At 37.4% G+C, this 17,077-nt stretch overlaps 2 protein-coding genes and 1 long non-coding RNA gene across 4 annotated transcripts; 1 reads left to right on the forward strand and 2 right to left on the reverse strand.

Moving 5' to 3' along the window:
* Window positions 1–4,121: 4,121 nt before the first annotated feature.
* sdr39u1 (short chain dehydrogenase/reductase family 39U, member 1) lies at window positions 4,122–6,392 on the reverse strand. The gene is made up of 6 exons (XM_065277148.1): window positions 6,248–6,392; window positions 5,770–5,876; window positions 5,605–5,687; window positions 5,259–5,380; window positions 4,979–5,131; window positions 4,122–4,694 (listed from the first exon to the last, which is right to left on the reverse strand). Exons 1-6 carry the CDS (start codon window positions 6,261–6,263, stop codon window positions 4,267–4,269), a joined length of 909 nt encoding a protein of 302 aa, XP_065133220.1. The 5' UTR covers window positions 6,264–6,392; the 3' UTR covers window positions 4,122–4,266.
* Window positions 6,393–6,963: 571 nt separating this feature from the next.
* On the forward strand, window positions 6,964–8,789 carry LOC135767490 (uncharacterized). Its single transcript, XR_010542031.2, has 3 exons — window positions 6,964–7,301; window positions 7,787–8,528; window positions 8,654–8,789. It is a non-coding gene; the product is annotated as an uncharacterized lncRNA (long non-coding RNA).
* A 2,114-nt stretch (window positions 8,790–10,903) lies between these two features.
* Window positions 10,904–17,077, reverse strand: ltb4r2b (leukotriene B4 receptor 2b). 2 transcript variants are annotated; one of them, XM_065277121.2, is made up of 5 exons: window positions 16,766–17,077; window positions 15,019–15,613; window positions 11,660–11,860; window positions 11,521–11,564; window positions 10,904–11,441 (listed from the first exon to the last, which is right to left on the reverse strand). In XM_065277121.2, exons 2-5 carry the CDS (start codon window positions 15,592–15,594, stop codon window positions 11,195–11,197), a joined length of 1,068 nt encoding a protein of 355 aa, XP_065133193.1. In that variant the 5' UTR covers window positions 15,595–15,613; window positions 16,766–17,077; the 3' UTR covers window positions 10,904–11,194. The 2 variants fall into 2 exon arrangements, with proteins under 2 accessions (XP_065133193.1, XP_065133194.1); XM_065277122.2 differs by lacking the exon at window positions 16,766–17,077 and adding an exon at window positions 16,560–16,749.

A 17,077-nucleotide genomic window follows, 5' to 3' on the forward strand; every position in this document is an offset into this window, starting at 1 on the left:
AGGATGACCCACCCGGACATACAGTATTGTTCAAAATAATACAATGTGACTAACCAGAATAATCAAGGTTTTTAATATATTTTTTATTGCTACGTGGCAAACAAGTTACCAGTAGGTTCAGTAGATTCTCGGGAAACAAATGAGACCCAGCATTCATGATATGCACGCTCTTAAGGCTGTGCAATTGGGCAATTAGTTGAATTAGTTGAAAGGGGTGTGTTCAAAAAAATAGCAGTGTGGCATTCAATCACTGAGGTCATCAATTTTGTGTAGAAACAGGTGTGAATCAGGTGGCCCCTATTTAAGGATGAAGCCAACACTTGTTGAACATGCATTTGAAAGCTAAGGGAAAATGGGTCGTTCAAGACATTGTTCAGAAGAACAGCGTACTTTGATTAAAAAGTTGATTGGAGAGGGGAAAACCTATAAAGAGGTGCAAAAAATGATAGGCTGTTCAGCTAAAATGATCTCCAATGCCTTAAAATGGAGAGCAAAACCAAAGAGACGTGGAAGAAAACGGAAGACAACCATCAAAATGGATAGAAGAATAACCAGAATGGCAAAGGCTCAGCCAATGATCACCTCCAGGATGATCAAAGACAGTCTGGATGGAGTTACCTGTAAGTACTGTGACAGTTAGAAGACGTCTGTGTGAAGATAATCTATTTTCAAGAATCCCCCGCAAAGTCCCTCTGTTAAAAAAAAGGCATGTGCAGAAGAGGTTAACTGGCCTAAAGAGAAATGGAGGAACATTTTGTGGACTGATGAGAGTAAAATTGTTCTTTTTGGGTCCAAGGGCCACAGGCAGTTTGTGAGACGACCCCCAAACTCTGAATTCAAGCCACAGTACACAGTGAAGCATGGAGGTGCAAGCATCATGATATGGGCATGTTTCTCCTACTATGGTGTTGGGCCTATTTATCGCATACCAGGGATCATGGATCAGTTTGCATATGTTAAAATACTTGAAGAGGTCATGTTGCCCTATGCTGAAGAGGACATGCCCTTGAAATGGTTGTTTCAACAAGACAATGACCCAAAACACACTAGGAAACGGGCAAAGTCTTGGTTCCAAACCAACAAAATTAATGTTATGGAGTGGCCAGCCCAATCTCCAGACCTTAATCCAATTGAGAACTTGTGGGGTGATATCAAAAATGCTGTTTCTGAAGCAAAACCAAGAAATGTGAATGAATTGTTAAAGAATCATGGAGTGGAATAACAGCTGAGAGGTGCCACAAGTTGGTTGACTCCATGCCACACAGATGTCAAGCAGTTTTAAAAAACTGTGGTCATACAACTAAATATTAGTTTAGTGATTCACAGGATTGCTAAATCCCAGAAAAAAAAATGTTTGTACAAAATAGTTTTGAGTTTGTACAGTCAAAGGTAGACACTGCTATTTTTTTGAACACATCCCTTTCAACTAATTGCCCAATTGCACAGCCTTAAGAGCGTGCATATCATGAATGCTGGGTCTTGTTTGTTTTCTGAGAATCTACTGAACCTACTGGTAACTTGTTTGCCACGTAGCAATAAAAAATATACTAAAAACCTTGATTATTCTGGTTAGTCACATTGTACTGCTATTATTTTGAACAATACTGTAACTAGCCTTGCTAATCCTATAGGCCTCTTTTCCATTTTCTTTGCCTTGGGTGCCCCTTCTAATTCAAATAACAGGTCCCATCTAGCAAAAAAAAAAAAACATTACATTGCAGGACCATAAACACAATTAACAAACAAGACCAGGGAAGCTGAAACCCTCCTCCAAGTCGTCAGCAGGGCAGCGCCATGACAGGAATCGAGCCCCGGAGCACCCACGGTATCTGCAACTATGTCTGTAACAGAGAAATGTCACATCCATAACGCTGTTTCTTTTTCATAAATACGCATACAAAAATTAAAATAAATATTAAATGTTCTTTGAAGAGCCACACATTTTCCATTTGTTGGGTATTATTGCTTATGCTTGTGCATTTTAATTTACAGATTTTATACAAAAAACTGTTTATTGTCTCTCAAAAAATGATGCCCTTCTTATAACGTAGGCATTTTGTCATCTTGTCCATCTTGATTTTTGACTTGTTTACTGCAAAGTGAATGGATAGAGGAACATCTGGGTGCATCATCGGTTAGTGAGACATCTATACCTGACAAAGAGTCTGTGAACGCAACTGTAAAAAAGGAGGAAAGCTAATGAAAGGAAATTTTAAGGGAAAACACCACACAGAATGCAGAAAGGTGAATAAACAATGCTATCAATGTGGTTATACTGATCACTTAGCGAGAGATTTAAAATGTCCCGTGAGAGGTCAGGCATGCCATAAATGTAAAGGATCTTTTGAGTGTGATGCTAGCCCTGGAGGGTAGAGTGCTGTACTGACACAGTGTCAAAAAGGACAATGTGTGACTGTTTGCAACATCAGTAGGAGTCTATCAGACTGTATTCTCACACTGAGAGGACGGCCCTTGCCCTTGTATGGGCCTGAGAGAGGCTATACCTGTGTATGGCAGACAGTTTGATTTGGTCACAGACCATGAGCAATTAGAGATAATATATGGTACACGATCAAAGCGCTGTGGCCGTGTTGAGCGATGGGTTTCAAGGTAATTTTAAGTTTTTTTTATGTTTCAGGAAAAGAAAACATTGCTGATCCCTTATCATGACTCCCGGGAAGCACAGCAATGAGAGAGAAACACTTGCATGAATCGGATGAGTATGTGAGATTTTTGGGCATTAGTGCCACCCCAAGAGCTCTAACTACAAGGCAAGGGGAGGAAGCTTCAGAGATTCAGAACTCACAGAGCTAAGAAAAGCAACAGAGAGTGGAAATTTTGAAAGTTGTTTGACCTCCCCCTGATGCTCCAGAACCATTGCGACCTTTACCATTGCCAAAATCTACCAGTGGATCTACTTGGACCCTTGCCATCACTCAATACTAGTCGTAGTGGATTATTACAGTAGGTACTATTTAGGATGACATACTGACCTCCACCACTGCAACAAAAAGTGATTGATAGTCTTGAGGATCACTCACACTGAAGTCCGATAACAGACCTCAATTCAGATCAGATGAATTCATGGATTTCTGCAAGGTAAATGGAACACCTGAAAACAACACCTAAATGTGCCCAAGAAAATGGTGAAGTTGAGCAGTGAAAAAAATTAGATTTGCACAGTCAGAAGGGCTCGACTGGCAAAGAGAACTCTGGAAGTATGCCACTGTGTACAGAGGATTTGTACAAAATACAACAGGCAAAAGTCCCGCTGAGCTTCTGTTCAAAAGAAAGATGAGAGGCAAGTTACCTGATCTTGAAGTTCACGACCATGATGCTAAGAAAAAGGGGAAAAATAAACTGTAGGTGGATGAACATCACAAAGCAGAATTCTCAAATACACACAACGTTTGTTGAAAAGATACATAGAGAGAGAGAGGCAGAAAACAAAGAGGACAGTAAGAAAGAGGATGATGATGGTGGTGCTATTAATGCAGAACAACAGACATTGTCAGAGGACTCGGAGAGCACCTAATACTGTAACCAAAATAGTATGGATGCTAAGCCCCAAAGACAAAGAAATTGCCTTGTTAAAAAAAGAAAAATGAATGGACACAAAAGTACACAGACCCTGTTGGCAGTCTTGCCTTGAGATTGCAAGAAGGATGCATTATCCATAAGGCAAAAGTAATAAGTTTCTCTGGGAACAAAACATTGTAATTTTGGGTCCATGGCCAGGAAACTCTGCAGACCTTAATCCCACTGAGAAAAATTAAATCTTCAACAGGCGAGTGTACCATGTATATTTAAAAAATACTTACATTTGGGGTTGCTTTTATAGGTTTAAGAATAATGAAGATCATAAAATATGTTGGTCCAATTCTAAAACGCCATAAACAACCACCAACACAGTGCTTGTAATCTATCCCTATAATCCAAGGAGGAGGTACACTTTATTTAGGATGCACATAATGTTGCTTAACCTGCCTTAAACATGCTGTGTTGAAAAGTATTTAATATATGGTGTTAAATATAGTAAAAGATTAAAATCTAATAAAAGATCAAATTTGCTATTTTTACTGCATGAGTACAATGATGAGAGAAGACTAAAAACAAGTAGATATACCACAGGACACAACGTTTATTGTAAAATGTATTTACAATTGCAATTTCCATGTATAGTTCCTAAGCAGAAAAGTCAATCAGTCAATTCCATTCCCATGCCTCTTCTCTCCCCTGAGACGTCTTATTGGATATGATGCATCACTAATCTCCAATAATTTCTTTCAAAGCAGAGGTAAGGTCTGGGTATTTGAAGTCAAAGCCTGACTCAAGAGTTCTTTTGGGTACCACTTTCTGTCCTTGTGTGAGGATAACAGCTCTCTCAGAACCCAGGAAGGCATCTAAGAAAAAGCCAGGCACAGGGAAGACAGTAGGCCTTTTCAGAGCCCTGCCCAACTCCTTAGTGAACTCATAATTTGTATTCATCGCAGGCGCAACCCCGTTAAATATATCTGGCTTTGTGGATGGTGGTTCTTCATGGGGCTCTAGTGCATGGGCAATGATTCCAGCGAGGTCTGAGACATGAATCCAGGGGAAGGGTTGCCGTCCTGAGCCAAGAGTCCCTCCGAGGCCAAGCCAAAATGGCATCATCATTTGTTTCATGGCACCACCATCACGCCCTAAAACAGCACCTGGGCATAAGTGGGAGAAAACACACTGTTACAGTATAAACAGTACTGTTAAACAACATTACTCATATAAAGGTGTACCTTTATATTGTGCATTGGCGTTCACTTGTAATGTGTTTGTGATGCTCAATTGGTAAAGTGTTGCATTAGCTGCACAAAGGTTATGGGTTTGATTCCCAGTGAACGTGTATTCAAATCAAATGTATGTCTTAAATGCACTATAAGTCACTTTGGGTAAATGTGTCTGCATAAATGTAAATGCATTGAATGCAACATTTATTGCACACCTGGTCTTATGATAACTTGTCTTGTTTTCTTAGCACTGTTGTCAGGAAGTTGCCCTGCTTGCTCCCACTCCTGTACCAGATGAGACAGGAAGTCAAACGGTGTCCAGTCGCTTTCCTCAGTGTACTGGGTTTGAAAACTAGGTTTATAGCATGCTAAGGACGAAATTAAAGAAAAGTCACAATCAAAATCCACCTTGTTAAACAGATTGTTAAAAGTCTGTATGCTAATATAAAAATATAATTGTGTTTGATTATTTTTAAAACAACATTGTTTCATTACCAACTCCTGTGACAAGCACCCATGAATGTGGTGGAGTAGGTGAGGCAGCAATTGCCTGGGCAAGCATTCTGGTCGTATCTACACGGCTGGATAACAGATCCTTCTTATAACTCTCATTCCACCTAGTAAGCAAAAATAATAATAACGACAATAAAGTAATGTTTTAAAGACAAAAAAAAAACGATTCAGGAGATTACCTAAATTGGCATAGTTTGATTTCATGAAGCGTTGACATCAAAGTACCGCGAGAACTATTCGAAAGCACACAGAGAAGTCCGCTCTCGCGATACTTTGATGTCATAACCCACTGGTCTGATGAAACGCCAAGAAAAAAAACAATCCTTACCATCGCAAGGGGTTCATGATATTCTCCCCTGCTAGATTAACAGCACCCTCGCATGGCGGTAAACCTCCAGACGCTACCTCAGCCTTATGAGTTGACAGAAATGAAAGTAATTTGAAAGAAATTTGAGTATTTACGTGTAAAAACATTAGACCATCACACCCATACCCATGTTATTTTTCCCGGACCAGGCTGCCTGGATATGATTGTTATTTCATGACCTTTGCTTTTCAACAAACGAGTCAGCTCACGACCAACAAACCCTGAACCTCCACCTATCAAAAGAGAACAGTAAGAAACATGGAGCTTCATTGACTTTAATGACAATAAACGTTATTTATAACGTAATGTTTGTGTAATTTGGCTTGCAAGCACGAGTACGTTAGATGCGCATGCGCCAGACAGTGCAGTTACAAAACAAATCACATGGAATAAAACTTAAGTTACTTTTAAACAACGAAACATTGAATGAAGTCAAGTGTGACTAATAAGGCAATATCACATGCAATCGTCAATGGTTGTTGTGGCTAATATTGTACTGAAGAATTGTGTTTCCAACTCTATAAGCAACACACTAGTAAATATTGTCAGCTATTATATATAGTCTATAGCACGCACTAACGCAAAAAGGATACATGCAATGTACCTATTACAAATCTCATTATGTCTGTAATGTAGAATCCGTTGTCTTGCCCAGAAGAAATCCACTAACGTTACATGTTTCTGTCTACGAAGGTTAAACGGAAAATAGTTTCGTATACTTACCACGTGATGAAAACATAACGGAGCCGAGCCGCAGCCATATTGGTAGGGGAAATACTTCAGTTACCTTCCTTGAAAACAATGGAGTCGTTCGCATTAGATCAGTTCGACAGCGCCATAAGAACTGACAGGCGGATGACGTTGAAATACCGCGAGAGCTAATCAAGAAATCATACGGAGAAGTCTGCTTTCGAATCGCTCTCGCGATACTTTGATGTCAAGCGCCTATCGGTTCTTGTGGCGCCGCATGAAGATTGAGTTTAACACAAAAATTGTTTCATTTAACTGTTCAAAGGAAACTGTAAGAACTGTAAGAAATGTATAATATGATATTAAAAATATTTCTTACTCTTGGTACTCTTTTAGTACAATATTTACTGCTAACTTTTATAATATTTTTTGTGTAATATAATAATTTAGGCCCATGAGTAATGTTTTAAATATAATTAAATTATGTCAACTGACAATACAACTAAAATACATTGATCATTTTCCATTTTATCACATAGGAACTGACTTCACTGAAATAGTTTCACCCTTATTGTTATTTATAATGGACAGCCAATGGCCACAACCGGAAGCGGGTTTTTTCCAAAGAAACACGTGGTTTATTAGGGTTAGATAAATACCGCCTCGTGCTACAACTACCTTCTTTTCCTTTCGAGATACATTGAGTAACGTAGCATTAGTTAGAAGATATAAAAATATTTAATTAGAAATAAATTATCTAATTGCTATATTAGCAATCTTACAGGTAACAAAACAAACGTATATCTGATATAATGGCACTTTACGCATTTAGACAAAAAGGAAGCGATGTAGGAAACGACTGGTTGCCTTTCCGATCATTTAAATAACCAACGTTACATAAAACGGACCAAAAGATTTGTGCAGCCTTCAGAGATAAAGATGCAAATAACGATGTGACGCACATACCCGTAAGTTTATCTCTTCATTTATACGTCTTAAACATTTAATAATCTTAAGTTCAAATGTGTATCGTGTGGGGAACATGTTTCACTGCTTTGTGGAAATGGCAGGTGCATAGTTTAACTACATCCAGATGTAGGATATGGTTTGTGGTAACGTTCCAATGTTTATTTCTCTCATGGCGGTTTAGTTTTAAGTCCGCTTCTCAACCCAGAAATGATGATTTTTGCAGTCCGTGTTTCACCTGAAACTCATGATTACAATCTTACTGCACTGATCGGGTTGTGTTGCGCTATATAGTATTCAGAAGTGTTGTAGTTTTGATCTGAATTAAGTTTCAGTTTTATTATAGTTTGTGTGATGTATCTAAATCGAACACTACTTCAGTGTTCATGTGTTGCATTGTGATTCCTATGAAAGCTAGCGATTGTCTTCATGTTCCAACTTTACTCATTTGATTTGTAATTTTACCATGTTTTCTAATTCTCCTCAGGTCTTTCCGCTGTGAAACTTAAAGGGTGTTTTTTAAAGGTATGTTGCATCTTACTGTATGTGTGCTCTTTCACTTGCGAGAAACATTGTTTTAAAAACGTTTTGCATCAATATTTGCCACACAGGTTTATCTTGGGTTTGGAGAAATTGTATGACCCATCACTTACCAAGAAAATATCACATTGAAGGCAACTTGCATATTTTAAACACAAAGTTAAGGATGTTGTGAATGGCAGATTTCCTTATTTAAAGATGCTTTTCATGAACGTGACCATAAAGACTTTTTTAAACCCATCACATATGTCTTGTTAAGTGTGGCTGGGTGTGGAAACGCCAGGTACATCGTAGTTTAACTACACCCAGATAGTGTGCAGTAGGTTATAGTTAATACAGTGTTTATCTCTCACAGCTGTATCTGCTGCTCAACCCAGAAATGATGATTTCTGCAGTCCGTGTTTCACCTGAAACTGATGATTACAATCTTACTGCACTGATCGGGTTGAGTTGCGGATCAAAGCCGTGAATGTTGTAGTTTTGCTCAATTCTGTTTAATGTGTGTGTGCTGGTATTGTAGTTTAAATTTCATGGGTCTTTAATGTTACATGCGATGTTGATTAGTTGTGTGCTAGTCTCAGTTTTACCTTATGCTCTGATAACTGTACTTTTTTTTGTAATATTTTAACATGTTTACTAAATCTGTTACAGGTGTTTATACTACGAAGCATGGAGGTGTGTTTAAAAAGGTATGTAATGTTACACTCTGTTGTCTGTTTGACGTGAAACCATTTCTCATATAAGGCTTTAAAACCAATGCGTATTACTGTTTCTTTATTAAAAGTTCACATTGTGTAATTTTTGTGTTCTTTAGGTATTTACCTCCCATGTGACCAGTGAATGTAAACAACACCCATTTAGGGCTTTCTGCTGTTTATTTGGTTAATTTGTGAGTTCATTTGGTTCCTCTTCATTTTTTGTTTCAGTGTTCCAGACAAACATAACTGGGTAACATTTAACAATAAGGTTGTGTTTGTTAAAGGGATAGTTCACCCAAAAATGAGAATTTTCCTGATCCGATATTCTGGATCGGTATCTGGTCCGATCCGGGCTTTTTAGCTGGATCGAACATCGGGTCGAGGACCGACAACATGACAGATCCAATTCCGATATGTGTGTTAGCGTGGTTGTTACTGACAAGCTATTAACTCTTTCCCCGCCATTGACGAGATATCTCGTCAATTTAGAGAAAATGCTTCCCCGCCAATGACGAGTATTTCCGTCTTTCCGCAATACCGCTATTATCCACTAGGTGGCTACCCTACCCATATTCAAAAACTGATTACAAAAGAACCACTGAAGGTAGGATAAAACGTTTTTTTTTTTTTTAAAGCAGAGGGTCTGTTCTTTCATTTGGTATATTGTATGTTTATATATTTGAAGAAGAACATTTTCTGGAAGGCATTAAACTTTGGTGAAAATCATGAAAAACGCTGGCGCTGGCTGGCAACTTTTTTTAAAAACGCTGGCGGTGAAAGCGTTAAAAGGACGAAGTATTATAAAAGCACCATAAACGTTTTATGCACTATATTCAAAGTCTTTTTATACACTCAATAGCTTCATGTGAAGGAACAAACCACATTAAAAGATATTTAGGATAACAGAAACACTGTAACTTACTCGCAAACTGAGTTAATCCACTGGTGAAGCGGACACAAGATAACTGAAGGTTATTTTAAAGATCTGATTTTATAAGCCGTTGGATGGATGCAATTCACTTTGTGCTGATTACACAATGCATCTATTATCTTTGTGTTTTAACAGTTATGCACTTTCCATAGAGGTGCAAGGATTCCCATGTGAGGATAATTTCGGTGCATCAATTCTGCACCCGGAATGTGCATAAAACTCCATTCTAGCGCATAATTCCCAAAATAACAATCTTCACACTAAAGCTTTTTTACTACAACAGTTTAACGCAATTAAGAAAAGAAATTTAACATACTTAACTGATCAAACATACCTATTATATGTTCTCCTAAACACTGTCATGATTAATAATTTTGAATGTTACAGGAAACATAATGATACTATATGTAGCAAAAAGCACTATACATATTTAATTACATTTCCGTTTACTCACTCTCATGTTGTTACAAACCTGTATAAATTTCCTTTGTGGTCATAAGAACAAAAAAATTTTGTAACTAAACCAATCATGAGCCCCATTCACTTCTATAGTAGGAAAAAAATACTATGGAAGTGAATGGGTCTCATGATCGGTTTGGTTTTAAACTTTACTCAAAATATCTTCCTTTGTGGTCATCAAAAAAAATTAAGTGTAATGTTGACAATTTTCATTTTTGTGTGAACTGTCCCTTTAACATTAGTTAATGCATTATCTAACAAAAACTAGCAATGAGCTATTTCTACAGTGTTTATTAGTCTTTTATGAATGTTTGTTTCAGTATAGGCTTATAAACTCAAAGTTGTAATTGTTATAATGCACGATGAACTTACATGCATAATTGTGTTGGCATTATTAACTAAAATTAATAAATAGTGCTGATAAACTATATTGCTTATTTTTTTTTATTGTAATGTGCAATGTTTTATGTCTTGTCCTTGAGTATTCACTGAAGTGCCACAATAAATAAATGAATACAAATTAAATATATATTCAGATGAATGTTTTATTTTTTTGTTTTGAGAAAATAAGCTTGGGTTTTATTGTCCCTGGAGTGACGCTTTTGGGCTGCGTCTGAAATCGCATACTATTAAGTACTTTCCACTCTCAGAAGTTCTTTCTATATAGTATGAAATCTGGACATACTACATTCACCATGTTATTGTTGTCATGTGACCTACCAGCATCGGTTCTGTAGCTTTTCATTCACCAATGGCCTCATGGGATAGAAAAGTGTCCATCGAATTCAGCTGGGAGAAGTTGGTCATCGTACTTCTCGCCTACTCTTATATGTTAGTTTTATGGATTCGGACATACTACTTTTGGCACATACTCTCACTATATAGTAGGAAAGTATGCGGTTTCAGATACAGCCTTAGTCTTGCATCCAGCAGCAAACTTCTTTATATACAATAGCAAATGTGACTCAACGCCTGGTTGTTCCTTGTGTTCTGTATTGACATAACACTACAGATAATTCAGGTCCAATTTTGGTAAACCATTTCTGCTATTCCACTGTTTACATTAACTTCTCTCTTCAGGCCTGGTAAATGTATAACAACACTGTACAGATCTGTAAATCTATGGGAGCAAACAAAGTAAGCGGGTGTATGTGTACGTCTATGTGCACTAGACTAGCCCATTTGTAACTGAAGTTAAATTAATACAAATAACTTAAGTGTGCTTCTTGAGGCAACCTACTGTATGACAAGTTTTATTAAATACAATTTAAAGTCCAGTGTTTTTTCTGCGCCCCAGTGCTAATGGACTGTCAGTTGTAGAGGGTGATAATGTGTCTATTCTTCGTGAATTGGAGTCGAGCACAGTGCCTTCAAACAGTCTAGCCATGAATGCCAGTCCATCAGCTTTAATATAGGAGCGTCCAGCAAAGGTGTAGAGGACGGGATTGGCACAACTGCTGATAAAAGCTAGAGCAGAGGTAACGGTGCGTCCTGATTGCCAGATTTTATCCAGTCTGGGTAAAGAAAACATGAAATGGTTAATGCTATGCAAAGACTGACAAAACATATTCTCAGATCTTTAATAGCACTTACTTATTTTTGACCGGCGATCCCTCTGGGGTAATTGCTGCAATCACCTGACCAAAAGGTAAATGGTAAAAATTTATACCTTGCTTATTACAGATTTTTTTGGCATATTAGCACAGGGTGATTGAGATAAGGGATGACTTACTTGAAATATATTAATAAAATGATAGGGCAACCAGAAAATGCAGAATGTCACAATAATTGCTTGAATAAGGTTCTCGCTTCGAATCCTCCTTTTGAATTTGGTCTCTCTGAGGCGGCGGAGGATACAAACATAACTGATAACTATTACAGCATATGGTACCAAGAAGCCCACAGTTGTCTCAAGGGTGTATTGGAAAACCGCCTGTTTAAAAATGATAAAATATATCAGTGCATGATAATAAACAAAGATACACTGTAAAAAATTAGCTGTAGTTATGCAGCTGTTTTCCAGTAACTTACTGTAGATTTTTATTTGTTATTTACTGGCAACAGTTTGTTCAAAGTTCTATAAATCTAAAATAACAGCCTTATGCAAAGCATTCTGGGAACCAGAAGTCCTCTTCAACCTTTGTTTTTCATTCAGATTTTGGTTCCCAGAATGCTTTGCATAAGGCTGTGATTTTATTTTTATATTTTTAAATAGTTTTATTCTGTAAATACAAAGAATTGTTAATGTTTAGTGTTCATTTAACTTAAAAATAAAACATTGCCAGTAAATAACATAAATTTAAATATACAGTAAGTTGCTGGCTAATGGCTGCCAGTAAAAGTGTAATTTCTACTGAATTTATACAGTGTAGTCATATAAATTGGTAATAATGTAAGAATACAGTAAGTATAAAAAAAATTATGTTTTTAAAGGTGCAGTAAGCTTTAAAGGACAAGTTTGGTATTTTACACTTAAAGCCCTGTTTTCAGATTGTTTATGGTGAAATGGAACGGTTTTGACTGAAATTTGGATCAATGATGCTGGCCTGAGAATTTTCAGGTGTTTTTTGTATCACCTCCCACCTCTATAATGGCTTTATAGGTGCACAGGAACAATCCTTCCTTAAATGCATTAAGCTTTTGTTTACAAAGACGTGAAACTCACCGAGTGGTCAGGGCTGTTCACTGGTATGCTCACACAAAAATCGCTGCAAAAGATGCTTTCCAACAGGTTTTATCGTAGTTTTTGTCCAACTCCATTGACTTGTATTAGATGTGCTGTAAGGTACGCTATTACTCCGCGCCGGGATCTTTGTTTGTATTCTTGCAATTGGCAAAGGTGGATTATCGCCACCAACTGGGCTGGAGTGTTTATTATTCAAGCTCTCAGCGGAAGAATGTACGGGTGTGAGGCGTTTGGAAAAATAGGTCCACAAGTTTACAACGAATGCTAAAACACCTGTTGGAAAGCATCTTTTGCAGCGATTTTTGTGTGAGCATATCAGTGAACACCCCTGACCACTCTGTGAGTTTCACGTCTTTGTAAACGAAAGTTTAATGCATTTTAGGAAGGATTGTTCCAGTGAACCTATAGACCCATTGTAGAGGTGGGAGGTGAAAAACAAACACCCGATAAATCTCGGGGCAGCCGCATATGTCGAAATCTCAGTCAAAACTGTTCTATTTCATCATAAACAATCTGAAAACAGGGCTTGCAGTGTAAAATACCGAACTTGTCCTTTAACATTTAGGTTTCAATGTATAATACAGCTGTGGACTTGGATCGAATCAATTGAACCAATTGCTTCGAAAATTTATTCAGTTTTTCGAAGCTTTCGAAACACCACACACGCTGGCGACACCTGCTGGTCAAAATAGAGTAAAAGCAGATCTGTCCAAACATTTTACACTTTGTTTTGCTAAATAATAGAACATATTAAGATATGTTTAAAAAAATTATTTCACTTAATTAAGAGAAAATTAAAAGTATAGTTTAGGGCAAACAAATGATTAAAACTAACTCCCCTTGTAATTATACACATTTTTGTCATTAAATATGTCTATAAACAGAGAAAATGGTAGTGTTATTAGTCAGAAGGATGCATGTTTTATGAACTTGCATAATAAAACTGTCCCGAGTTCACCTAACCATATTAGTCACTGGTCATTTGTGATCAACTCCCCATAGTGGTGAACCATCGGATTTTCGAAACAGTTACAACATAAAGAAGCCTCGTTTGCTAAAATCACGTGACTTGGCCAGTTTGAAACACACTCCGAACCAATTGATTCGACACAAAAGATTCGAAAAAGTTTCAAGCATCATGTTGCAGTGCTTCTACAGCGACCATCGCTAGGAATTTATAAACACTGTTTTGCTGTGTTTTGGTTAAGATATTGAACAAAGAGTGTTTTGGAGCTTGGAAGTAAATTTCTTTATCTTATGTCTTTATATTTCTGAGTTGGGTGTGTAAGTCACCAAATCCAACCTTATATTATTTTAATCACTGTCTTGTTACCTAAAACATAACGCCATTTTGTCAGCAATCGTAGTAACTTATAATTACAATTATGTCTCAGGTATACAATGATAATGAAATGAAAACAATGTAAATGCTATTAATCAAAATGATAACTGTTAATACAATATATGGGGAAATAAATCACAATTATTATTTTTTTTGTCTTAATTGTGCAGCCCTTACAAAAAATTGATTTATATGCATTGATGCATAATACAAGGATGGTTAGATTAAGGATCATGGATGGATAAATAAATGTGTGGATATCTATCTATTATAGGCAGAGATATAAACAATATCCACCTTTAGTATATAGACAAAATTGTATAGAATTATTTGTGATTCTTTAAACTAAATTTTCTAGCAGGTGTTACAACAAACCCTCTGTTTGTTACAATTAACCCCACCTATGAGGTAGTTGTGACATTTGCACTCCTGTTACTTGTGTTACTCGGTGTAATTGTATGATAACGGTAGGTCCCACAAACAAACTTTAAGTGTTCATTTGTAGCAGAGATGTGTGTGTTGATTGTGTAAAAAAAAATTATTAATCTAACTTAAATATATTTTGAATGATAAAGCCAAAAAAGCGTTAGTTTGTGCTAGGGATGCACGGATACCACTTTTTTGGAATACGAGTACTAGTACTTGCATTTCAGTACTTGCCGATACCGATACCGAGTACTTAAAAAAAAACATGATTTAAATGTACAGGTAACAGCTTTAGTCATATAATTTAACAAAAAAACAAAGGACTAGTTTTCCAGTTTGTTGTAAACTCTGCCTCTTTGGACAACACAAGAGGCATTAACCCCTTACACACCGCTCAAACATAGACATTTCTCAGACCGTGGTATCGATTCCAGGTATCGGGGGACTTTTAACAAGTATGAGTACTTTAGAAAATGTGGTATCGAGGCCGATACCCGATACCAGTATCCGTATCGGTGCATCCCTAGTTTGTGCCCCGCTCTCCCCCTAATCTAATGCACCTTTAGAGCTCCACATTTGTTTTGTATACATCTAACGTCTCCATCAATATGTATTGAAGCAAAGACAAAATACTCACATGACGTGATTGCGAGTGATGGGTTGCACACACGATGCGATCCTTCCCATTGTAATTGGTCTCTTTTTGTTCTGCTCTGAATATCAAAGCTGGGAGTGCCAAAAGAAAGACGGCAATCCACAGGCCCCCGAGCAAAAGTAATACTGTCCTCCTCCGAGTACAAGGTCTCAAGTATCCAGGATACACCACTGCTACAAATCTGTGCAGACTCATCAGCATAATGATCATAATAGAAGCGTACATGTTCGTATTACATAAGTAGAAGAGCAGTTTGCACATGACGGCTCCAAATATCCATTTCTTTTGGGCCAGGTATATAATAAAGAAAATAGTCAGACACATCAGAAAACCATCCGCAAAGGCCAGGTTAAGAATGAGCAGGGTGGTGACGGATCGCTTGCGGGCACGTGCCAGGATGCTCCAGATAATAAAGAGGTTGCCAGGAACTCCCAAAAGGAAGACGATGCTGAGGATGAGGGCACCAAAGGTAGCAGGGATGTTACCTACGATGCTCTTATCTTCAGGTATGGATGCATTTGTGTTGTTAAAGAAGGTGCTCCTGTTGATTGATTCCATCAGAGACGTTTCAGAAGACCTGGTGTAAACAGATAGCAATAATAACTCATGCTGTGGGAAATGCTTTCATTTGGTAAGAATAGCAGAGGAGTAATGATCTTAATTTATAACAGAGTAAGCTTTTTCATGTACAACACTTTTTGGTCCTGTTCACTTGTATAGCAATGTTTTTTTCAATCTTCATTGCTACGCAATAACACATTTCATTTTGTCATGTTATGTTGAGTCATGTGATCAGCTTTATTATTTCAGGTTGCCTTGTAAGATGAATCATGTTATAAAATAAAGTTTTACGTAATCACGTTATAAACAAATACATAAACATTTGGCAATAAAACATAATGGGGTGGTTTCCCGGACAGGCCTTATCCTAATCCCAGACTAAAATGCTAGTTTGACACAGCTTGCACTGGCATGTCTTAACATACAATAGTGCCATTGTTTTATCTCAAGATGCACACCAGTAATGTTTTTGTAAGGTATTTATTTATATGTCCTTATATTATTAAGATTAATCTAAACTCTGTCCGGGAAACTGTCCCAATATGTCTGTGCACGAATTATCCAAAAATGTTTTAAATATCCAGCTAATTTTATCGTTTATTTTCCTTCTCCTCCAGAAAGCAACTAAAGTGCATGCCAGCATTAAGGACTGCCAAGGATTCTCAACCACACAAATACTTTGATTCAGCCAATAACCTGCCAGCAGTCGATAACACATGCACACTACATGTGCTTCAACATGCCGTGTAAGTTTTGAGCTTAACTACCAGGAATGCCACTCACAGATGCTTATCCTAAAGCTAATGCTCTATATTCAGATTTTCATTTGTCTTACAAAGATCTGCTTTCCATCGCGTGTGTCAAGAAAAGCAAACCATATGTGAATTCAAGTGAAAAAATACAGAGAAAGAAGTAGCAAAATGAAACATGGAACAATATCAGAGCTTTTCGGTATCGATTACTTTGTTTTGACAGTGTAAGATGATGTAATTGTCCTGTCTTCAATGCTGTCATCGTGTTTGTCCCCGTTTACACACGGAGCTGACCTTACAGCAGTGGAGACGTGTGAAAATGAAAAAGTTTCAATTACGAGATGGATTGGAGATGGAAAATCGAAGTTGGTGCTAATACTGAAGACAAATCAAAGAGATGTACTTGATGTACTCACCGATATACTTGATTCGATCAGGATAGAAGATGAGAAAAATATTTCCCCCGAAGTGACCAGATGGACCCGGTTAGGTGAGGATCTGAAGATGTAAGTCTCGCTTTCTTTTACCGTCTCATAGAGAAACTTTTTATATAGGCCTGCCTTATACCCAATACCCAGCTCCTTCTTTCTGTCACTAAACTGCTAGTTTTTACATTCTACTTTTTCAAGATTAAATCTGACCGGCCCCCCACTTTCCTCCTCCCTTTATTTCAACACACCAATTCCTCCATGTCCTTTCCCTCTTATGAAAGGAAACGCTTCCATAAC

The sequence above is a fragment of the Paramisgurnus dabryanus genome, chromosome 6 (genome assembly GCF_030506205.2).
Source record: "Paramisgurnus dabryanus chromosome 6, PD_genome_1.1, whole genome shotgun sequence".
NCBI classification, from domain to species: domain Eukaryota; kingdom Metazoa; phylum Chordata; class Actinopteri; order Cypriniformes; family Cobitidae; genus Paramisgurnus; species Paramisgurnus dabryanus.

Coding starts and splice junctions, on each gene's coding strand:
- sdr39u1 (XM_065277148.1), bottom strand. Junction 5,381..5,604: donor ATCATGAACCCCTTGCGATG/GTAAGGATTGTT, acceptor TTTGCTTACTAG/GTGGAATGAGAGTTATAAGA. Junction 4,695..4,978: donor ACAAGTTATCATAAGACCAG/GTGTGCAATAAA, acceptor ACTTATGCCCAG/GTGCTGTTTTAGGGCGTGAT.
- ltb4r2b (XM_065277121.2), bottom strand. CDS start 15,594: ATGGAATCAATCAACAGGAGCACCTTCTTTAACAACACAAATGCATCC. Junction 11,565..11,659: donor ATTTTATTAATATATTTCAA/GTAAGTCATCCC, acceptor CCTTTTGGTCAG/GTGATTGCAGCAATTACCCC. Junction 11,442..11,520: donor GGATCGCCGGTCAAAAATAA/GTAAGTGCTATT, acceptor TTCTTTACCCAG/ACTGGATAAAATCTGGCAAT.